We start from the raw sequence: 22,328 nt of genomic DNA, 5'->3' as shown, positions 1-22,328 counted from the left end.
GGGGGTCTCAGGAGAGTCCGGCAGTCTGCAGGCTGCTGTACAGGGACTAGGTCGGGGTTCACTGGGGCGAAGTCACTGAGCTATGGGTCCCTGTTTTTTGCTGAGTTTCCTCTCCACCCCCGCTGCCGCCCTGCCCTCTGGCATCACCAGGACCCCCTCCCAGGAAGGACTCAGGAGTGTTGCTTTCTGGCTGCCACAAAAACAGGTAGCACTTGGGCAGGTAGAAGGTGGCCAGGATGCCCAGGGCGCAGAGGAGGCTGGCGCCCATCTGCACGGCAGGCTGGTAGGCCACGTGCACATTGGCAAAGAGGGGCACGAAGGAGATCCAGGTGATGAAGTAGGCCAGCATGGCGAAGGTGAGGCCACGGGCACCGTCGTGGCGGCCAGGCTGGCTGCGCGTCAGGAAGGTGCCCAGGAAACACAGGGAGGCCAGGAGCATGTTGGGCGCGTGCACCAGGCCAAAGCTGACCCAGGACTGCACGTGGCAGTGCACCAGGGCCTCCGTGGGCAGCACCCGCCAGTCCGTCACCACCTGCGGCGGGAAGGCCGCCAGGTGCCAGGTGCACAGTGCCGCCTCCGCCAGCATGGCCAGCAGCACCCCCAGCCAAGCCCGGGGCCCCCGCAGATGGCTGCGCAGCCGGGCCGCCCAGTGCGGCGGCAGCTCCAGCTCCACGAAGGTCCCGGCTGCCTGCAGGAAGAGGGTGCTCAGGCAGCCGGTGAGCGGGAGGTGCAGCAGCGGCTGCTGGGCCAGGCAGGCGGCAGGGCTGGGCTGGCCAGGGAACAGGAGGACACTGAGGCAGACGAGGCCCAGGCAGGCCAGGCCAAAGCAGGCCTGCGGCCCGCCGGAGGACTGAACCAGGGGGCTGTCTTGGTGCCGGATGAAAAGCCCCAGGGCCACCAGCACCAAGCCCAGTGCCAGGCCCAGCAGCACCAGCAGCAGCAGCACGACCGGCTCCCCCCACTCTAGGAACTTGGGCCTGCGGGGGAAGCAGCGCAGGCTCCTGTCTGGGGACCACTGGTCCTGGTCACACGGGGTGCAGAAGAGGTCGTCTGTAATGTGGGAGGAGAGACGATGCTGGGGGCATGGCTTCCTGTGGGCTCTGGCTGGGTGTCAGCCTCTGAGCCAGGACACGCCAGGACTCTCTAGGCTGTGTGCTTCTGACCCTGTGGGTCCCCTCCCCGACTCCTGCCTCAGCGTGTAGGCCGCAGGAAAGGGGGCTGACCTGGGAAGGGGGCCCCATCTGGGAAGGGGATCCCACCTGAGGAGGGGTCTCACCTGGGAAGGGGCTGACCTGGGAAGGGGGTCCCACCTGGGAAGGGGTCCCACCTGAGAAGGGGGCTGACCTAGGAAGGGGCTGACCTGGGAAGGGGGTCTCACCTGGGAGGAGTTCTCACCTGGGTTGCGCTGGTAGCTGCCTGACGTGCAGTCCACACAGTCGTAGCAGCAGGAGTGGAAGCCCTTCACATGGCGCACCTGGCCCTCCGTGCACTGCCTTGAGCACTGTGACACCGGCTTCTAGCAGAGGGGCCTCGGGGCTCAGGCTCCACTGGGCTGGGTGCACCCACCCAGGGCCTGGGGATGCTCCTCCCACCCCGCCCGCCACGTGGCTGGCAATGCACAGCCCAGCGCTCAGCTCACCGTGTTTCTCGGTGTGTGCCAGCACATCTGGGCCAGCTGCAGTTGCAGGCGGCCAGTGAAGCTGCCCACAGTGCGCAGCTCGGGCGTCGGGTCCTGCCACACCCACAGCTTCAGGTCATAGTCCATGTCCACATTCCCTCTGGCGTCAAACTGCAGCGGCAGGCCGGGCACCCGGAAGCTCATATTGTACATGTTCTCTAGGAGCTGGTGGGAGTGTGGAGCGGTGGGTGGGACCAGCCCGCTGCCTGCAGCCCAGACCTCCCACCGCTGTCCCTTCTCCTTGGGCACATGCAGGGCTGGCACAGCTCCCAAGTCCTCACCTGCCAGGGCTGCACGGGCGCTTGTGTGGGGCAGCCCGAGGCATTGCAGAGCAGCGTGTTGTGCAAGGCCTGGGCCACGCCGTACACCGCTGCGTAGGCCGAGAAGGTCTGGTGGTGCAGCAGGCCGGTGGACACGTTCTCCAGCGAGATGTGGTCGCACTGGGGACAGCGCGGCCCCACCACATGCTCCTCCAGGCCTGGCTGCTCGGCCTCCAGGGAGGCACAGAAGGCGGGGTCGGCAGCTAAGGCCAGGCAGGTCTGCACATAGGAGGGGAAGTCGGGCATGGGGGCACCCCTCTGCAGGAAGCCCAGCACGGTGCCCACCTGGGCCATGCCGGGCAGCGTCATGACCAGTTCCGAGGTCAGCCAGGCCTCGCTGGCCACCCACACCTTGGGCAAGAGCCTGCTGCGGATGCTGTAGCTGAAGAGGGCGTGGGCGGCCCGGGGGGAAGAAAAGAGCACCACCACCTGCACGCTGCTCTGGTTCAGCTGGTGCAGCAGCCCCTGCATGGTGCCCGGCCGCAGGCCATGGGCGCCAGGCAGTGGCACCAGGCCCTCGTGTGCGATGCAGATGCCCCTTGCGTTGGCCAGGCTGGAGAAGAGGCCCAGGCCCTGCTGGCCGTACTCGTCGTCACTGCCCACGGCGGCCACCCAGTTCCACCCGAGCGTGTGCAGCAGCTCCACCACCGCTGCCACCTGCACTCGGTCGCTGGGCACCGTGCGGAAGAAGGATGGGAAGGCCTCCCGGTCGCTCAGCCGATCAGTGGTGGCACCATAGCTGACCTGCAGTGGCCAGGAGGTACGTCCTGATGGGTGGGAGCTCGAGGGCAGGGCCAGCGGGGGTGAATGACACGGGAGAGATGGGGGCACACCTGGGGCATAAGGAAGAAACTGAAGAGCTTGCCAGTGACGAGGGCGAGCTCAGAGGAGTGGGGCCCGATGACGGCCAGCACGCGGGGCTGGTACTGCGTGTAGTCACAGTGGGCAGCAATGTCGCGGCTGCCGGCCTTGGTCATGAACACGAGGCTGGGCTTCATGGCGACCATGGGTTCTGAGCATGTGTCGAAGATGTCATAGCCCAGGCGCAGCCCGGGCAGCAGGGTGGACCCTCTGTTGATCTCCTCCACAGCCATCTTCATAGCCAGTGCCCAGAGCAGGCCGAGTGACGAGAACCTGGGGCCACACGGGGCTGCAGGCGGCAACACCTCACCCCGCTGGGGCGCACCCCTCCCTGCCTGGCCACCCCCCGCCTCCCTACCTGGTACACACGGTGGTGTTGGGTTGTGTCCTGTTGCCAAGACCTGTGTCCTCGACCGAGCCCAGGGGGAAGAGCCCCCCCAGTATGTAGTCCCCCTGCACCCTGAGCTGTCGGGACAGGCACAGTGGGGCCCCTGTCCCAAGGCCCAGCAGAGCGGAGACGCCCAGGAGAACCAGGCCTGACATGGCAGGTGGCAGCTTCTGGCAAGGATGGCAAGTGGGTGAACTGGGTGGGGGCCCAGATATGGTGAGTTGGGGCTGGGAGGGGTGGAGGATTTGATTAGCAAAAACCCTCATTTGTCCTCACCTGCCCAGCCCAATGGCCCCTGGAGACACCCTCACGTTCCTGGACCACGGTTCCCACACGTCAGATCCTGTCATGCTGAGGCCATCGGGCTCTCTGGCCGACAGTGACCTGGGCAGACAGGCTTGGAGCAGCCACTGACCTTGACCCTGCTCCCTGTCTGTGCCCACTCTATTCCTAGAGAGGAGGAGGGACAGCCAGGACTTCTCTGCCAGAAGGTCCTGGGCTCCCCAGCTGCCTGTGGGAGGGGCTGGGGCTGCCAGTGTCCCAGGGAGGAGGCACAGAAATGCCCTCTCTCCTGCCCTGGGGAGGCACCATCGGCAGGCAGTCAGGGACTGCAGTGGTGACTTCATCTGCAGGCCCAGGGTGTCTCACAGGCCCGTGCATCAGCCAGGACAGTGGCCAGCTGGTCAGCCTGGCCTCCACACTGTGGCTGAGGGGGCATGGTCCTGGGTGTGGGCCATGGCCTCAGCCTGCCTGGGCACAGGGCACCTCGGGGGTCTGGGTGGCTCCTCCGCCAGGGACCTGAGGCCTGGGAGCTTGGGGAGCCTGGTGGCTGGCTATGCCGCCCTGGGTCTGGGTACCTGACAGGTGCCTCCCCGCGGGGACAGGGCTCTCTGCTCGGCCTGCATGCAAAGGAGGGAGAAGCTGTAACCAAATGAACTGCAGCAGCTGGGACAGCACCAGGTGTGCAGGGGGCGGGCAGCAGCTCCTAGGGACCTGTTACCCCCCTCCCACCCCTTGCCCCGCCTGGGAGGTAGATTCCCAGGAACTGACACCATGCCTGGGGGCGGAGGTGCTCCCAGAGGAACTGGGGGAGGCTGGCGATACCCCTGGGATGGAGGTTCTGGGAGTCTCAACCCTGGCTAGGCCTGGCAGACATTTACGGTAGGTGGTCTGGGGACCAGGGTTTGTCCCTCCACAGGCCTGTGGGGCCCACACTGCTCAGCACACTCAGGACACCTGTGTGCACATGGACAACAAATGACGCATGGACCCTGCATGTGCCTGAAACACACCCAGTGCTCCGCACCTGCACACCCATGACACACACACACCCAGTGCACCGCACCTGCACACCCATGACACATACACACCCAGTGCACCGCACCCGCACACCCATGACACACGCACCCAGTGCACCGCACCCGCACACCCATGACACACATACACACCCAGTGCACCACACCTGCACACCCATGACACACACGCACCCAGTGCACCGCACCCGCACACCCATGACACACACGCACCCAGTGCACCGCACCCGCACACCCATGACACACGCACCCAGTGCACCGCACCCGCACACCCATGACACACATACACACCCAGTGCACCACACCTGCACACCCATGACACACACGCACCCAGTGCACCGCACCCGCACACCCATGACACACACGCACCCAGTGCACCGCACCCGCACACCCATGACACACGCACCCAGTGCACCGCACCCGCACACCCATGACACACATACACACCCAGTGCACCGCACCTGCACGCCCATGACACACGCACCCAGTGCACCGCACCCGCACACCCATGACACACGCACCCAGTGCACCGCACCCGCACACCCATGACACACCCAGTGCACCGCACCTGCACACCCATGACACACACGCACCCAGTGCACCGCACCCGCACACCCATGACACACACGCACCCAGTGCACCGCACCCGCACACCCATGACACACACGCACCCAGTGCACCGCACCCGCACACCCATGACACACACGCACCCAGTGCACCGCACCCGCACACCCATGACACACACGCACCCAGTGCACCGCACCTGCACACCCATGACACACACGCACCCAGTGCACCGCACCTGCACACCCATGACACACACACCCAGTGCACCACACCTGTTTGATACATAGGGTACATGCATGATACGGTGCACCTGCATGATACATACATAAAATACACACACACACCGCAAAGACACGGGGCACTGCACCTGCATGTCACACACACCATACACCCATGCAGTGCGCCTGCACACATGTGCAGCCTTCACACTCTGGCCTGTGTGGACCCCAGACTGTCCTCCCAGGCAAGTCCTTTGCTGGCACCACACAGGGTGCAGCAGCAGAGCCTGGCGTTGACTCTAACATTGGGGCGCAATATTCAAGGGGACCCTTCCTGAGACTGTTGTCCCAGAGCAGCACTGCTCCTGGCTTAGCTGGGCAGGCCTCTCTTCTTTGCGGCTGGCCTGCCCTTCCAACCCAATCCATGGGTGATTCTGGGTCCATTTTCTCACCAATAAAATACTCCTGTAGACCTCAGCAGGGGCTGGAGGGAACCAAGCTAAACCCTGCACAAGGACAGCCAGGCAGCATCGCCCCACAGTGAGTGGGGCATGACTCATGTCCCTGTGGTTGACAGTGGTCTGCCATCCTGGCAGTGGGGCCTCAAGCCCCTCCCCGCAAGCAGACACCATGCTCATTCCCGTCCTGGAATGCAGTGTGTGCTCCTGTAATTGTAATTTATTCACGTTGGGAAAACCATCATCTGTTTCCAGTTTCCAAGATTCCCACTTATGCATGGGCCACTGCACGGCAGACCTTGGCACCCAAGGTCCTGAGGTTGCAGTGCAGACCCAGTGGACAGGCCCCCAGAGGTTGTGATGGCTGCGGGTGGTTGTCTGCCAGCCTGTTCGGCAAAGGGATCCAGGCCCTGCCCTGTGCCATGCACCTGGGTCTCCTCAGCTCCATGGGGACAGGCGCAAGGGGCAGGGGAGAGGGAACGCGGTGTCTTGCGGGTGCCGGGGAGGGAGGGGCCAGCTGGCCCCGCAGCCAGGGCTCCTGGGAGCTCGGGGCTGTGTGTGCAGACTCACAAGCAGCTGCCTGGGGGAGCAGCGTGGCTGCAGGAGGCTGCTGACCTGAGCAGGGCAGGCCTGTGCTTGGGGCTCCGGCTCCCGGTGGTCCCGCGGGGACATGTGGGCCCATGACTGACAAGATGAGGAGCAGGGAATGAGAGAGACGCAGTGCCAACGGCTGCCCAGGTTTTGTGCCTGCTCTGGGGACAGCCACCTGGCCACAGACAGTGGGTCCTGGGCTTGGGACCCAGTAAGCCTGAGAAGGACACACACCAGCTGGACACATCGCTGATGAGGAGTCTGCTCTCCAGGGACCTGTGACTCACCATTTCGCAGACTTGACTCACAGGTGGGGGCAGGCCAGGTTAGCATGAACTCTGACCCTGCCCCCACCATCCTATGTTCTGCCCTTCACCCACCTGGCTGGTGCCTGCCTAAGTGGGCCACGCTAGGACTGTGGCTCCCCAGAAGCTCAGCTTGTGGGAGGACGCTGGCTTTTCTGCTTCTGGGGCGCCCAGAGAGCTCCACGGTGGGACTGATGGGCCCTGGCTGCCCAGCCCAGCTCTGGAGAAGGGGCCCCCCAGCCTAGGCCTGCCAGCCCCTAGGGCAGGTCCAGCAGGGCATGGTCAGCGTAGAGCTTCTGAGAGACGTTGTACACCTGCTCGATGAAGGGCAGGGCCTCGCCCAGCATCTCCACAGCCTGTTCGGATGACCCCACGTTCATGGTCTCCAGGAAGACCTTGCGAGTGGGCAGCGTGTAGAAGGCCACGGTGACGGCCTGGCGGATGATCCAGGGGTGGTAGGCAGCCAGCGAGGCGCTGTAGGAGCTGGCGCAGAGCTCGGAGGTGCGCGCGTCCTCCGGGCTGGTGCGCAGGCCCTCCAGGAAGAGCTGCAGCCAGCGCAGCGCTCGGTGCAGCCGCAGCACCGTCCGGCAGCCCGAGTCTGGGTGGCGGGAGCGGCGCTCCAGGTCCACCAGCTTGTTGCTCGTCTCGTAGGCCACCATGGACTGCAGGCTGCTGTAGTGGTCCCGCTGGGGGCCGGTGCACAGGCGCTCCATGATCTGCAGCTTCGCCGCCACGTCCTTGGAGATGAAGGAGAAGACGGTGCCCAGGTGGTCCAGGAACCTGCAACGGAAGGCAGGGCTGGCCCAGGGCGCAGGGCCTGAGGCACAGCAGGACCCACGGCCCGGGGGTATGGCTGAGAAGCCCTGCCTTGGCCGCAGCCCCCCACGCACCTGATCAGCCCCTTCCAGCCGGTGAGGTAGTGCTCCAGCAGCACCTCTTCTTTCTCGTTGAGACATTGCTTGAAGTGGACCAGGACGACTTTCAGACTGAACTCCGACTCCGAGTCGTCCATTCTCACCGAGAGGGGCTTCACGCCTTTGGGGCTGGGCAGGACGTAGAAAAGAAACAGCTCGAGTCTCGCTGCTCCCCAGGCTCACTCCACTCAGCCTGGGCAGCACTCTCTCTGACACCCACCTGGCCCTGCCGTGCCCCTTCCCAGAACAGGCGCCCACAGACCTTAGCACAGCCCCCCCCTTGTCACACGGGACACATCCTGGTCATGGCTTCTTGCTTACTTGGATACTGTTCGTCTCTCACCAGAGGACCTGTTTCCACTACCTGGAGAGCGATGTGCCGAATCCCCACCCAGAGCCACTCTTCTAGGCACCCGGGGGCTCGGTGATCGAGATAAACTGCCCAGGCTGGTCAGAACAACATTCTAGTGGGCGTGGGCTGAGACAATAACAAAGCCCGGAAGTTCCAACAGGGCAGGTAACAGTGGGTAATCACTACGTAAAAGACAGTGGGGTGAGGTGGGAAGTAGGGAGGGGCTGGGCAGTCTTGTCCTTCACTGCACCCATTCTGAAAGCCAGCACAGAGGCCACAGGCCAGCATGTGCTGGGACAGATGGACAGACAACTATTGTCTGCTCCGAACTCTGCTTACATTCAGATACTCCACAAACATCCAAGCACCCACGCATCGAGTGGGTTCCACTGAGCACCCCAGCCCCTGCCTCCCTGAGTGTCCAGGACTGGCACCGAAGAGTGGCTCTTTTTCTAAAATCCTCACCGGAGGATAACCATCCATTGATTCTTTTTCTTTATCCTCATCTGAGGACATTTTTGCATTTATCTTCAGATAGAGCAGGAGGGAGAGATGGGGAAAGAGAGAGAGAGAGAGAAACATCGATATGAGAAACACATCGACTGGCTGCCACCCACGTGACCCCAACTGGGGCTGGGGACAAACTGCAACCGAGGTACGTGCCCTTTGTAGGAACGGAACCTGGGACCCTCTGGTCCACGGGCCGATGCTCCAACCTCTGAGCCAAACCGCAGGGCTATCCATTGATTCTTAAATAGAGTGGAAGGGAGGGAGGGAGGGAGGGAGAGAAACACTGGTGCCAAAGAGACACATCGATTGGTTGCCTCCTGCACGACCCAGACCGGGGCTGGGGATTGAACCTGCAACCGAGGTATGTGCCCTTGACCAGCACTGAACCTGTGACCCTTTGATCTGCAGGCTGATGCTCTAACCGCTGAGCAAAATCGGCCAGGGCTGAAGTGTGGCTCTTACGGGCCCCGGGGACTCAGCTGCATCTCACCTCACGTCCAGGAGAAGCTCTCGCCCCACTGGGCCTGGGGGGTTCTGTACCTTTGGTGCTGGGTGTCCTGCAGGGACCTGGAAAGGGAGGGAGGCCACCCGAGCTGTGCAACCGGACATCCGGGAACCTGTGTAGGCTCTGCCTCCCACTCCGTGGGCAGGCCACTCATGGTCCTAAGGCTGTGGGAACGTCTGATGGGGCCCAGTGGGTGCTGAGGCCCTGCAGGCCCCAAGGTCTGGGCCGAATGCCTAGCATTGTGTAGCGCCCTCAGAGATGAGCTCACCCGGTCTTCAGGTGTGGGGCAGGCATGCCAGGCCTCAGGAAGATGTCTCTCTGGAGACTTCCAGCCCCCGCCCCCCCGCCCCCCGCCCTGTTTTCTGTCCACTGAGCGGATGGTGTCTAGGCAGTCGGGGCTACTTTCCTGGCCACCAGACATCCTGTGAGCCTGGCCTCCCTGCCCAGGGCTCAAGCCAGCAGCCATAGGAGCTGCCAGGAGCCTTTCCGAGCCTGCAAACAGGAAGGGCAGTGGCTGAGCAGCTGAGGGTGGGCAGCCGGCCAGCTCTGCGAAGGTGATGCAAGACACTGCCAAGGCTCCCCGGGGCAGCCCACAGCCCCAAGGTCAGGGCTGGGCGGGAGGGTGACCTTAGCACCCGCATCCTGGGGCTGACAGCAGATTTCAGTTCCCCAGGAGACGGGGAAACCCACCCTGACACCCAGGCCCGGAGGGCGGGAGCGAAGCGGGCCCAAGAAGTCCTGCAAGACTCGCCCGGGAAGGGGCACCGGGTGGCGCCGGGCTCGGGCTGGGTGGGGGTCCGGTCCTCGGCAGGTGCTGCTCCCGCTGAGGCCCAGGGATGGGGTAGGGTCCCGGGCCCGGGCTGCCCCGGGAGCCAGGTCCTCGGCCGCCCCCTCCCGCGCCGGCTCCCCGGCGCCGCCCAGACCCACCGGCCGGCTCGGTCTGCCCGCGCCTCGCGCTCACCTGCGGTGCCTCCGCCTCTGCCCGTCTCCGCCGCCACCGGACCCGGCAGCCCGGACCCGGCAGCCCGCCCCCAGCCGTTGGATTGATTGCCGGCCGCCCAATCAGGAGACCGGACGCGCGGCGCGCGTTTCCGGCGGCGGCACACCGGAAGCGGGCGCTGCCGGGAGTGCGCTTGCGCAGTGCGTCGCTGCGCGTCGGCTCGCGTGCGGCGGCCAGGGCTCCGGCGGGAGTCTCGTCGGGTGGCGGTGGGCGCGGCGGCCCGCGAGCGCAGAGGCGAGGGGCCTGGGGGCGCGCCGGGCAGGATGCCCGAGATCAGGGTCACCCCCCTGGGTGAGTGAGGGCGCCGGGCCGGCGTCGGGCGGTGCTCTGCCGGCGGGCCGGGGGCACAGGGGCCGGTCGCGTTCCGGGAGCCCGCAGCCGCCCCGCCCGGCTCCGGCCCTGCGTGGAGAGGCGCGGGCCCGCTGCCGGGAGGTGTCCCAGGGGTCCTGACAGCGAGATGAGGGCGCGCCCGCCGAGAGCCGGCCTGGGCGCCGCTGCGTCCCCCGCTTTGCACGCGGACGGAGCTCGGGGCGCCTGCGCCTGCGCGTGCTCGCCGCTCGCTCCTCCGTCTGCCTCGCGCCGGCGGCCCCGCTCAGTGCAGCCCCTGGCGTGCTTGTCCTCCGTAACGTTAACCGAAGTACCTTGGAAAAGATAAGACGTGGCGCGTTAAAAAGCCCGGACAGCCCAGCACTGCACCGAGGAGGAGAGCACTCGGAATGCACGGCCCCGGGAACAGCTGGGCTGTCCTGTCGGTGGCCACCCTCCAGATTTCTCTGGGCATTTCCCTGCACACACCCCGTGCGCTGCCCCAGCACCTGCCTGCTTCGCCGGGCTGTGTGGGGAGCACCCTCCCGTTCAGGTGGCCCACGCACCTGCAAGTCCTTGCTCCTAGTGTGAGCTCTCCCTGGGAGTAGCCCACCCAGCCCCCGCTGGGGCGCCGAGCTGTTGAAGCTGCATCTCAGCTCCAGCGCCTCACTGGGTCAGAGCAAACATCCCCCACCGCCGTGCACGTTGCCACACCCATGGCCTCTTGTAGCTTTTGGCACAGGGTTCCCTCTGACCACTGGGGCCACACGCCGGACCCTGTCCCTGGCTCCTCTCCAGGGGCCTCTGCAGAACTCTCCTTCCAGCCCCTTTTCCACTTGGCTCCTTTTCTCAACACCCACTCTCCTCCAATAGTCTGGCCTTTTTACTGCTCCTGTTACCCTAGTCTGCTCCTGGGTGTGCCCCCAACGTCACCCATCTTCATCACCACCAGAGCAGAACTGTTTCTCCACTGTCTCTCTTCGCCAGTTTCTGCCTTATTTGTGGGCTCCCTGGTCACCTGGGCCAGGTATGGAGAGTCTCCTAGGCCGCAGGGCCTTTGCACACCTGCCTCCCCCCTGCTGTCCCTCTCCACCCTGCTTGGATGTCGTAAGCCTGTCATGGTTCTGGAAGTTTCTGTGTCCCTGCGTAACTTAGCTCCATGGCACTTGTCTCCACCTGGTGCCGTCAGTGAGACTTGTCTGTGTGCCCACTGTCTGTCTCCTTTCCGTAGAACATGAGCTTCCTGTTGACAGGCTGTCTTCTTTTTTCTGGAGTCCTGTCCCCTTCTGTGTGCCCTGGACTCTGTTCCCCACATCTTCTGCCCAGGTCAGGCCACTGTTCTTTTACTTACTTAAATCCTCACCCAGGGATATTTTTTTCAATTGATTTTTAGGGAGAGTGGGAGAGAGGGGTGAGAGAGAGAGAGAGAGAAACACCAGTGTGAGAGAGACACATTGATTGATTGCCTCCTGCATGACCCTTGACTGGGGCCAGGAATCAGACATGCAACCCAGGTATGTGTCCTTGACTGGGAATCAAATCCGTGACCCTTTGGTGTGTGGGCTGACACGCTAATGATTTTGCCACACTGGCCAGGGCCAGGGCCAGGCCACTGTTTTTGCTCCCTGAGATTGTTTCTATTGGGGGCAGGTGGCCAGTGCCTAAGAGCTGGGTTCTGGAATTTGGAAAGCCATCCCGGGCCCCATTCTTAGGAGATGTGTGCCTTGGTGGGGGTGTGATCTCACGAGAAGGTAGCCCTTAGTCTGAGGGCCTTTGAGCTAGCATGGCAGGGAGCAGACAGCTGCTCCCCTGCTCTTGGGGTGGCACGTCTCAGGGACAGGAGCAGGCCTGTAAGAGACCTCCAGGCCACCGCCTGTGGCACACAGGCAAGGCTCTTGGCTGGCATTCCCTGCTGTTGTCACGGGTGATAAACTTCTTGAGGACCAGTCCCCATCTTGCTCTGGACGTAGCCCCGTGACCTGTGTGTGTGGTGCCAACAGAAGGTCAGGTGGCTGGCAGAGGGAGACTTGTAGAGTTCAAGATGGAAAGCAGGCTGTTTGCTGTTATTGGGCCCTGAAAGGTTGTGTCCATTTCCTTATGGGCCCCCAGGCCCCAGAGGAGGCCACAGATGAACGTAGGAGGTGACCAGGATGTGCCCTGCTGGGGCTGGAGCAGCTGGGCAGGGCTTGGAGGTCAAGGACGTGGATGGGACTCAGGTTACGGTCTGGTCACTGTAGTTGGTTGTTGCTGGACAGCTGGGGCCTTGTTTCCCTAGAGCTGGGCTAGAGCCACATGAGGAACCTCTGGTGGCACCAGCAGCAGGTACCTGACACCTTTTGGGGGCAGGTCCTGGAGGGGGGGTCTCGGCCCAGATGTGACCCCAGCCTAGGTTTCAGGAGGGGTGGTGAGGCCCGCCAGAGCTCTGGCATGCCTCCGTTGTGCTGGGATCCTAGCCCTCGGCCTTCCAGGGTGTCGGTGGGTCACAGCGGGTGGGCTGTGACCTTGCAGGTGGGTCACAGCGGGTGGGCTGTGACCTTGCATCTGAGCGGGGCAGCGGAGGCTGGAGGCACAGTGTGGGAGGGCACTCAGAACTCACTTGAAGGACTTGGCACTTCGTGTCCTCCCTGTGCATTCTCCTTCCTGTCTGTGTGGAGGTGGCTGTGTTCTCACCTCACATGTTGTCCACACTGCCTGCGGGTCTTTTCCAGCCTCCTGAGGGCTTTGCAGGGCCAGGGATCCAGAGTAGCCAGTAGCGTCTGGAACAGGCAGCTGGGCCTTGTCCGTGGAGCTGGGGCCACAGAGCACAGCAGAGCTGAGGTTGGTGGGGGAGGGGGAGGGAGTGCAGCACCTCACTGCTGCTATCCCTTCAGGGGCTGGCCAGGATGTGGGCCGCAGCTGCATCCTGGTCTCCATCGGGGGCAAGAATGTCATGCTGGACTGCGGGATGCACATGGGCTTCAGTGATGACGTGAGTCCTGTGGTGGGGAGGTCCTGCTGCCCAGCCCGCTCCTGGTCGAGGACGCAGGGACTCTGCGTCTCAGGCTCTGACCCTTGGGGTGGGGCAAGTGGGCAGTGTAGGAGGCAGGGGGTTTCGTCTGGGGTCACTGCATGCCTGCGCAGCCCCCCACCGTCACATGACAGATGTGTGCCCTGCATGGGGTTTGGTCTGTACAGAGGGGCTCATGGGCCTCTGCAGGGGTGGGCTGGGCTGGGTTACTGGTTCCAGCAGTCAGGCCATGAGCTGTGAGTGGTTCAGGTGCCGCCCACTGGACAGGGGCGTGGTGTCCAGCTGCTTCCTGGGGCACTGGCTCCCCTCCTGTCCCTGGGCCCAGGCCCCGGGCTACTGTGTCCTGACGCTTTCTCTTGACTTCTCAGAGGCGCTTCCCAGACTTTTCCTACATCACCCGCAACGGCCGGCTGACCGACTTCCTGGACTGTGTGATAATCAGGTGGGCTCCTGTCACAGGGCTGCTGGTGACAGTGCTGTGCCGCTTCAACCTTCCCGCCTCCAGGACCCTCAAGAACCCAGGAGAGCCGCTCTGGGCCCGTGGAGGCTGCAGGCCGTGGGGTTTGCGGGCCTGGACTCTCTCCCAGGCCTGGCCCTCCCCACCTCTGGATGCTGGCCCTGGTGGTGGCGTCTTTGTGTGCGGTCATAGGTGTTCATGGCTGCTCCTCGGTGGGCTACAGTCAGTCCTGGGGTGGGGAGGGGGGTGGATAGGGCTGTGCCGCCCAAGTGTTGTGGACGAGAGCCCAGGTGCCCCAGAAATGAGGCTGCTTCAGGCCTCCAGAGGGTGTGCTGCGTTGGGCCCATCTATAGCAGTGACTGGTCCCCCCACCTCCCTGGCTAGTCCTTGACCCCTGAGGGCCTTTGCAGACGCCTTTGTTGACCCTGCCCCTGACCTCTAGGCCTGCCTTGCCTGCTGACCGGGCTTTGCTTTCTCTCCTCTGACCCTCGTGCTCCACTCAGGTGGTCACAAACCTCTCGGGGACCAGCCCTCACCTTCACCTGGCCTGGATGACCACAGCAGCCTCCTGCTGGCCCCCCATCCCACCCCACCCCACCTGGAGGTGCCGTGTGTGTTGCCTCGTCCTCAGCTGCTCTGAGGCTCCTGTGACCCCGTCCCTTCTCAGTTGAGGATTGCGCCCCCGCATCCGCTCCGGCCATGGACGGGCTGGCACTGCTGGTTCACTGCCTGCGCCTCCCCAGCCTCGTCCTGGTGTCCCGCCTCCTTCCCGCCTCAGTATTGGGGAGCATTGTCTTCCCAGCCGCCCGTTGAAGCGGGGCTCCTGGTGCCCTGCCCCTTTAGCTGCTTTCTGTTTCTTCGAGGGACGTGTCACCATCTGATACACATTTAACTGTTTATGTGCTTGTTGCAAAACTGGATGTTTAGATTTCCTAACGCCCAGGAAGACCCCAGTGTCTGTGTGCTCTCTCCTCGCCCCACAGTGCCGGGTGGGCCTGAGGCAGAGCAAGCACTGGGTGAGGCGTGAGTGAGCGGGTGGGCGGGCGGATGATCCAAGTCTAGAGCTAGTGGGGGGGGCTGGCTGCGCAGGGATGGGGCACAGTGGCCTGCTGACCGTGCTGCGCCCCCAGCCACTTCCACCTGGACCACTGCGGGGCACTGCCCTACTTCAGCGAGATGGTGGGCTACGACGGGCCCATCTACATGACCCACCCCACCCAGGCCATCTGCCCCATCCTGCTGGAGGACTACCGAAAGATCGCTGTGGACAAGAAGGGCGAGGCCAACTTCTTCACCTCCCAGATGATCAAGGACTGCATGAAGAAGGTGGTGGCCGTCCATCTCCACCAGACAGTCCAGGTCAGGTTCAGGCCAGCCCCGGCAGACCTCAGGGTCCTGTCAGGCACCGTGGGGCCACCAGGAGGCAGCAGAGTCAGCACTTGGGAGCGGGGTTGGGGAGAGGGACAGGCTGGTGGGACGCCATCTGAGCATGGTGCGCGCCAGTGTGCCGGCCCGGAGGAGGCAGAAGCTGGACGGTGCTGGGCTGTGGGGTTTGAGCTCCGTCTCAGTAACTGCTGAGTGCAGGTCACGGAGGAGACAGAGGGCTGGAAGCCGGTGAGGGACACTGAGTGGGTGACATTTATCAGAGGTGCTGGGTTTGTCTGTCTCTCCTCAGAGTCTGGGGGTTTTGCTTGTTACTAGGTGCCTACACACTTTGGGTCACTTTATCCTGGTTGACCCTTCCATCAGTGTGAAAGGTATATGTTTATCTTCAACAGTGCTTTTCATCCTAAAGTCTATTTTTCTCGTAACACGCTAACACCATCCTCACCTCCCCCGCCTCTGGTTGCTGTTTGCTGGCATGTCTTCCCCCATCTTTCTACTTCCAACCTCTCTGTGTCATTGCCTAAAACAGAGACGTTCGAAATGTGTGTGGTCAGGGTGTTCAAGCCCAGTCGGACGTGCTGTCCTTGAGACAAGCGTTTAGCTCCTTCCATGAGGTAGATGGTTGGGCTGTGCTGTCCATTCATGTCCTACGATTTTCCTGCTCTGTGTCTTTCTTTCATTCCTTTTTGGATTGATCTTTCCTCTTTTTTTTAAATCCTCACTCAAGGATGTGTTTTCTTTTATTTAATTCTTATCCGAGAATATTTTTTCCACTTATCTTCAGATAGAGTGGGAAGGAGGGAGAGAGGGAGGGACCTTAATGTGAGAGGGGATGTTGATCAGTTTCCTCCTGTGTGCACCCCAACCAGCACCCCAACCAGAGGTGAACCTGCAACCTTTGGTTTGTGGGATGAACTCCAACCAACAGCCACACGGGCCAGGGCTGGATTGACTTTTTTTTTATCCTCACCCGAGGACATTTTTCCATTTGTTGTACAGATAGAGTGGGAGGGAGGGAGAGGAAGAGAGAGAGAGAGAAACATCGACGCGAAAGGGACACATCAAGTGGCTGCCACCCGCACGACCAACCAGGGCCAGGGACAAACTGCAACCGAGGTACATGCCCTTAGCGGGAACCGAACCCGGGTCTCTCCGGACCAAAGGCCGACGCTCTAACCGCTGAGCCAAACTGGCCAGGGCTGGATTGACTTTTTAAACAGTTGATTTTCTCTTTTACTTGGCTCGTAGTTACATGGTCTTTTATAATCGTCTTAGTGGCGGAGATCACCAAATGGTCCCGACAGCACAAGCCAAGTACTTGCCTCCTGGACAGCGCAGGGCTCTCGGGGTTTCCAGCCACGAGCCCCCACCTCCGACACACAGCTGCTGTTCCTGCGTTTTACTCCCTCAGTGGACATGAGCCTGGCAGGACCTTGGTGTGCTTGGCGTCTGTTCACACCTTTGTTGCTCCTGCCGGTCCTCACTTCTCCTTTGGGATAATTTGCCTTCTGTCTGAAGAATGCCAGCGTGGATCTGCTGGCCACAAGTCTCAGCCTTGATGTGTCTGCAGATGGGCTTCCTTCACCCCGACCCGGGAGGCCTTTTTCATTAGGTTAGAGTTCTGGATGGCAGTTACTTCCTCTCAGTACTCTGAACGGTCTTCCCAGCTGCTATGTGGAAGAGAGTCTTTTCCTTGGGCTCTTTGAGGAGGCTTGTGGGTCTGCGGCGTGGTGTCTGTCATCGGGTCCTCCAGTGCTGCTTTGCATCCTTGTCCTGCAGCCCTGGGCTCTCGATGCCGGGTGGGATCTCTCTCCACCACCACCTTCGTTCTGTGCTGCGTGGTGGGTGTTCTCGTGTATTTCACTTCACTGATTCTTTCTGGTTGTATTTAATGTGCTGTTAAATTCTTCTGTTGAATTATTTTTATTTACTTTAACTGATTTCAGAGAGAGGAAGCGGGGGAGAGAGAGAATCATCTATCAGTTGCCTTCTGCATGCCCCCTACTGGGGATCGAGCCTGTAACCTGGGCATGTACCCTGACTGGGAGTCAAACCAGTAACCTCCTGCTGCATGGGATGACGCTCAACCAACTGAGCCACACCAGCTGGATGTCCATTGATTCTTTTTTTTTACTACTTTTTTTCTTTTTAATTCTCACCTGAGGACATTTTCCCATTTTTGTTCAGATAGAGTGGGAGGGAGAGAGAGGGAGAAAAACATCGATGTGAGACAGACACATCAACTGGTTGCCTCCCGCACGACCCCAGTCAGGGCCAGGGATGAATCGCATCCGAGGTACGTGCCCTTGACCGGAATTGAACCCGCGATCCATGGGCCAACACTCTAACCGCTGAGCCAAACCGGCCAGGGCTAAAATATGTTTTTATTGTTTTTTTTAGAGAGAGAGGGGATGGGAGAGAGAAATATCGATCACTGCCTCCTGAATGCCCCTCATTGGAGGTCAAGCCCACAGCCCGGACATGTGTCCTCACCGTATATTGAACCAGGACCTCCCAGTCCATGGGCTGACACTCAGTCCACTGAGCCACACTCGCCGGCCTCCACTGAATTCTTAATTTCTTACAGTTTCTGGTTTTAGAATTTCTGCTTTCTAAAAATTTTTTTTTTTAACCAACATTCTTAATCTTGTTTTTTATCTCTGTGGGTATATTAATCACAGTCTGTCTGAGGTCTGCATCTGAAAACCACAGGGCCCTCGAGTCTCCCACTCTAGGCTGCTGTTTCTCGTTTCCGACCCTGTTGTGTCATCTCGTGTTGAGTGGCCTTTGGTTGAAAACTGGATGTCAGCTGTGAAAACCAGTAAATGACGAAAGGCTTAAAGTGACGCCACCCGCTTGCGCCACCACCTCCCCAGGCTTCCCCCCCAGCTCCTCTGCTGTCTCCTGACCAGCCCTTTCCTCCCAGGTGGACGAGGAGCTGCAGATCAAGGCCTACTACGCAGGCCACGTGCTGGGGGCAGCCATGTTCCAGATCAGAGTGGGCTCAGAGTCGGTGGTGTACACGGTCAGTGGGAGTGGACGGAGGGCTGCCCGGGCAGGGAGAGGAGGCCCCTCCTGAATGCTGTTCCTCTGCAGGGCGACTACAACATGACCCCGGACCGGCACCTGGGGTGAGTCCCTGGTGTGTTGGTTTCACCCTGTGAAGCACCCCCATCCCCCAGTGTCAAGGCTGTGCGGGGTGCCTGGGCAGCTTCGGTGCCCCAGGTGTCCCATGCGAGGCAGAGTTCCTTCTGTCTCCCCTCAAGTGCCACCCGTGACGCTCTGCTCTCTGGGCCTGTGCAGCAGGCGTGTCAGGCAGCCTTGGCTGTGAATGGGGCGGGCCCAGTGTGTTGCTCCAACCTTGCAGCTGTGTGGACTGCCCACCTTGGGCCACGCCCACTCTGTTTCAGAGCTGCCTGGATCGACAAATGCCGCCCCAACCTGCTCATCACAGAATCCACGTACGCCACAACCATCCGCGACTCCAAGCGCTGTCGGGAGCGAGACTTCCTAAAGAAGGTCCACGAGGCCGTGGAGCGTGGCGGGAAGGTAGCTGACCGAGGCAGGGGCAGCCAGCAGGGCCTGGGCCGTGGCTCTGGGCACGGGCGGACGAAGGCTTGCTGAACACTGGGGGCAAGAGAGCTCCCTCTGACCTGGAGCACTCGTTCCCCTCATGTCTCGGGTCCCAGCGAGGGGCTGGCCAGAGTGTCCACCAGGGTCCCTTCTGGATAGATTGTGGCTGGAGGCAGAAGTCGGGGGCAGAATGGGGGTGGGCTTCCCGCTCTCAGGGGCCTAGCCGTGACTTCTCACTGGGTGTGGCCTCCGGCCATAGGGGCTGCCAGCAGCTGCTCCCTGAGAAGGTGGCCACAGGGAGCCACTGCCCAGCCCTGTGCTCACATGTGGGTTTGACCTGGTGAGCAGTGTGGCCAGGGGCTCCCACCCACGCCAGCCTCTGCCCCACCCCACAGGTGCTGATCCCTGTGTTCGCGCTGGGCCGTGCTCAGGAGCTCTGCATCCTGCTGGAGACCTTCTGGTGGGTGCAGCCGGGGCGGCTGCTGGGGTCCTCCTGGTGGGTGCAGCCGGGGCGGCTGCTGGGGACCTCCTGGTGGGTGCAGCCGGGGCGGCTGCTGGGGACCTCCTGGTGGGTGCAGCCAGGGCGGCTGCTGGGGACCTAGGCCTGGTGGGCGGCAGAGCAGGGTGCCCACTGCTGTGGAGGCGTCACCTGAGCCAGCCCGGAGGCCTGTGAGGGTGCACAAGCACCCTTCTGCACTTGGACCTCCACACACATCAGCCCCAAGGCTTTCTAGGGGAGCAGGCTGAGGGCACTGGCGCAGGAGTGGCACAGCTGGCCCCGCCCTCGCGGCTCCTCCACAGCGCCTCACACTGTCCACAGGGAGCGCATGAACCTGAAGGCCCCCATCTACTTCTCCACGGGCCTGACAGAGAAGGCCAACCACTACTACAAGCTGTTCATCACCTGGACCAACCAGAAGATCCGCAAGACCTTCGTCCAGAGGAACATGTTTGAGTTCAAGCACATCAAGGCCTTCGACAGGGCTTTTGCCGACAACCCGGGTCCGATGGTGAGGCCCAGCCTGGAGGGTGGGCATGGCCATCTGTGCTGCATCCGAGATACGCCACAGGCTGGGGCTGGGGCACAGGCTGGTACCAGCTGACCACGTGTGCGTTCTCCTGCTTGTCCAGGGCCTGCCTGGGGTCCCTTCCTGCAGTCTCCCAGGGGAGCGGGCACACCTGGTTGGAGAAAGACGGATGTCCAGGGTGGGAGGGGCTGTGGTGGCTGCAGCAGAAGGCTCTGATGGTGGGGGAGGGGTCGGGCCTGCTGCGGGCATGGCACGGGCTGCCCTGACTGCTCCCATGGCCACCCCCAGGTCGTGTTTGCCACACCAGGGATGCTGCACGCTGGCCAGTCCCTGCAGATCTTCCGGAAGTGGGCAGGGAACGAGAAGAACATGGTGAGGGGTCTGGGTCCCAGAGTGGCTCCTGAGAGGGCATGTGAGGCTGGGCAGAGGTGGGGAGCAGGGGTTCCCCTGGGCTTGGGGACAGCCCAGGCAGCTAATTGTCAGTGTCTCTGCCTGTCTGGACCAGTCAGCACCCCCTCCTGAGCAGGGGGCACGGTGGGCAGGCCTGAGCCTGTCTGCATCTGCAGCAGGGCCGGCAGGGGGAGCCAGCAAGGGAAGAGGCCTCTGCCCAGGGTTCAGGGGAGCAGAAAGGTGGGGGGGGGTGTCTCGAGGGGAAATCCTGAGGCAGGAGGTAGGCGGCCATGTAGGTGGTCACCGGCTCTGTCCTTTTTCGCCCCACAGGTCATCATGCCCGGCTACTGTGTGCAGGGGACTGTGGGCCACAAGATCCTCAGTGGGCAGCGCAAGCTGGAGATGGAGGGGCGGCAAGTGGTGAGCGCCACCCTCTCCCAGCCCCTCAGGCCCCTCTTGGTGGACAGTGATAACTCCTGTGCTCTGCTGCTGCAGCTGGAGATCCGGATGCAGGTGGAGTACATGTCCTTCAGCGCCCACGCGGATGCCAAGGGCATCATGCAGCTGGTGGGCCAGGCGGAGCCTGAGAGCGTGCTGCTGGTGCATGGGGAGGCCAAGAAGATGGAGTTCCTGAAGCAGAAGATTGAGCAGGAGTTCCGTAGGCAGCCTGGGCAGGGTGGGGTGGGGTGGGGTGGGCTCAGCCCGTGCTTGGCCCGTGCAGGGGCTGCAGACAGGGTCCACCCTACTGACGCTCTCCCTGCTCCTTGGCCAGGGGTCAGTTGCTACATGCCAGCCAATGGTGAGACAGTGATGCTACCCACAAGCCCCAGCATCCCCGTGGGCATCTCCCTGGGGCTGCTGAAGCGGGAAATGGCACAGGGTACGTGGGGCAGGCACGCCGGGCTGGGTGGAGCTGGGCAGGACAGGCGGGCCCCACTGACCGCTCAGATCGCTCTCCTTTTCTATAGGGCTGCTCCCTGATGCCAAAAGACCCCGGCTTCTTCACGGCACCCTGATCATGAAGGACAGTGTGAGTGCACAGGCAGGCCCAGTGCTGGGCGGGCGAGGGCTCCCTGATCATGAAGGACAGTGTGAGTGCAGGACAGGCCCAGTGCTGGGCGGGCGAGGGCTCCCTGATCACGAAGGACAGTGTGCGTGCAGGACAGGCCCAGTGCTGGGCGGGCGAGGGCTCCCTGATCATGAAGGACAGTGTGCGTGCAGGACAGGCCCAGTGCTGGGCGGGCGAGGGCTCCCTGATCATGAAGGACAGTGTGCGTGCACAGGCAGGCCCGGTGCTGGGCAGGCGAGGGCCCCCGATCACGAAGGACAGTGTGCGTGCAGGACAGGCCCAGTGCTGGGCAGGCGAGGGCCCCCTGATCATGAAGGACAGTGTGAGTGCACAGGCAGGCCCAGTTCTGGGCAGGCGAGGGCCCCCAACGCCCCTGACCCAACTTGCCCTGCCCGCAGAGCTTCCGGCTGGTGTCCTCAGAGCAGGCCCTCAAGGAGCTGGGCCTGGCTGAGCACCAGCTGCGCTTCACCTGCCGTGTGCACCTGCACGATGCCCGCAAGGAGCAGGAGACGGCCATGCGCGTCTACAGCCACCTGAAGAGGTGGGTAGCAGCCTGACCCACGGGCCCTGGGCTGGGTGCAGTTGGGGTGGGGGTCTCACCAGGTCTCCCTGCAGCCTCCTCAAGGACCACTGCGTGCAGCACCTCCCCGATGGCTCTGTGACCGTGGAGTCCATCCTCATCCAGGCTGCCGCCCATTCAGAGGACCCGGGCACCAAAGTGTTGTTGGTCTCCTGGACCTACCAGGTACATGTAGGGGACCCAGGAGGGCCTGCACCTGGCAGTGGGTGGGACAGGTGGGTCACCCCATTGCCTTGGGCCAGCTGGGTGGGGTGGTTGGGAAGATGGGGCAACCACCTCTGCTGTTCCATTGCAGGATGAAGAGCTGGGGAGCTACCTCACGGCCTTGCTCAAGAAGGGTCTGCCCCCGGCCCCCAGCGGAGGCAGCTGACCGCTAGCAGGCTGCCCTGCCCTTCCTTTGCCCAGCCAGAGGGACCTGGCCTTCCCTCTGTGGACATGTAGTGTGCAGCTGGCCAGTCCTCACATTGGGGACACCACCAGTGCCACATCTGCCCAAGTGGCCGTTTTTAGTGGAAGAAATAAACAATCCTAGAGAACTCTTCATGTTTTATT

The 22,328-nt window shown here is 62.4% G+C and overlaps 3 protein-coding genes across 4 annotated transcripts; 1 reads left to right on the top strand and 2 right to left on the bottom strand.

The window, feature by feature from the left end:
• Nucleotides 1–58: 58 nt before the first annotated feature.
• Nucleotides 59–3,402, bottom strand: TAS1R3 (taste 1 receptor member 3). Its single transcript, XM_036281422.1, has 6 exons — nucleotides 3,218–3,402; nucleotides 2,832–3,132; nucleotides 1,960–2,742; nucleotides 1,640–1,843; nucleotides 1,396–1,516; nucleotides 59–1,050 (listed from the first exon to the last, which is right to left on the bottom strand). The coding sequence occupies exons 1-6, from the start codon at nucleotides 3,400–3,402 to the stop codon at nucleotides 59–61; spliced, it is 2,586 nt and encodes an 861-aa protein (XP_036137315.1).
• Nucleotides 3,403–6,014: 2,612 nt separating this feature from the next.
• Nucleotides 6,015–9,999, bottom strand: LOC118643406 (ceramide-1-phosphate transfer protein). Of its 2 annotated transcripts, XM_036281475.1 has the most exons (4): nucleotides 9,942–9,999; nucleotides 8,966–9,042; nucleotides 7,590–7,742; nucleotides 6,015–7,479 (listed from the first exon to the last, which is right to left on the bottom strand). In XM_036281475.1, exons 3-4 carry the CDS (start codon nucleotides 7,709–7,711, stop codon nucleotides 6,957–6,959), a joined length of 645 nt encoding a protein of 214 aa, XP_036137368.1. In that variant the 5' UTR covers nucleotides 7,712–7,742; nucleotides 8,966–9,042; nucleotides 9,942–9,999; the 3' UTR covers nucleotides 6,015–6,956. The 2 variants fall into 2 exon arrangements, with proteins under 2 accessions (XP_036137368.1, XP_036137367.1); XM_036281474.1 differs by lacking the exon at nucleotides 9,942–9,999 and having other exon boundaries at nucleotides 8,966–9,286.
• Nucleotides 10,000–10,213: 214 nt separating this feature from the next.
• INTS11 (integrator complex subunit 11) lies at nucleotides 10,214–22,326 on the top strand. The gene is made up of 17 exons (XM_036281456.1): nucleotides 10,214–10,271; nucleotides 13,157–13,254; nucleotides 13,662–13,735; nucleotides 14,881–15,109; nucleotides 18,063–18,161; nucleotides 18,233–18,267; nucleotides 18,547–18,685; nucleotides 19,105–19,169; nucleotides 19,530–19,719; nucleotides 20,026–20,109; nucleotides 20,458–20,547; nucleotides 20,623–20,785; nucleotides 20,900–21,007; nucleotides 21,096–21,157; nucleotides 21,595–21,737; nucleotides 21,812–21,941; nucleotides 22,072–22,326. Exons 1-17 carry the CDS (start codon nucleotides 10,244–10,246, stop codon nucleotides 22,144–22,146), a joined length of 1,812 nt encoding a protein of 603 aa, XP_036137349.1. The 5' UTR covers nucleotides 10,214–10,243; the 3' UTR covers nucleotides 22,147–22,326.
• The last annotated feature ends 2 nt before the right edge of the window (nucleotides 22,327–22,328 follow it).

This window comes from Molossus molossus, unplaced genomic scaffold (genome assembly GCF_014108415.1).
Source record: "Molossus molossus isolate mMolMol1 unplaced genomic scaffold, mMolMol1.p scaffold_m16_p_35, whole genome shotgun sequence".
In the NCBI taxonomy this organism is placed as follows: Eukaryota; Metazoa; Chordata; class Mammalia; order Chiroptera; family Molossidae; genus Molossus; species Molossus molossus.
The sequence above is the reverse complement of the archived record's forward strand: the minus strand, read 5'-3'. Positions and strand labels throughout refer to the sequence as shown.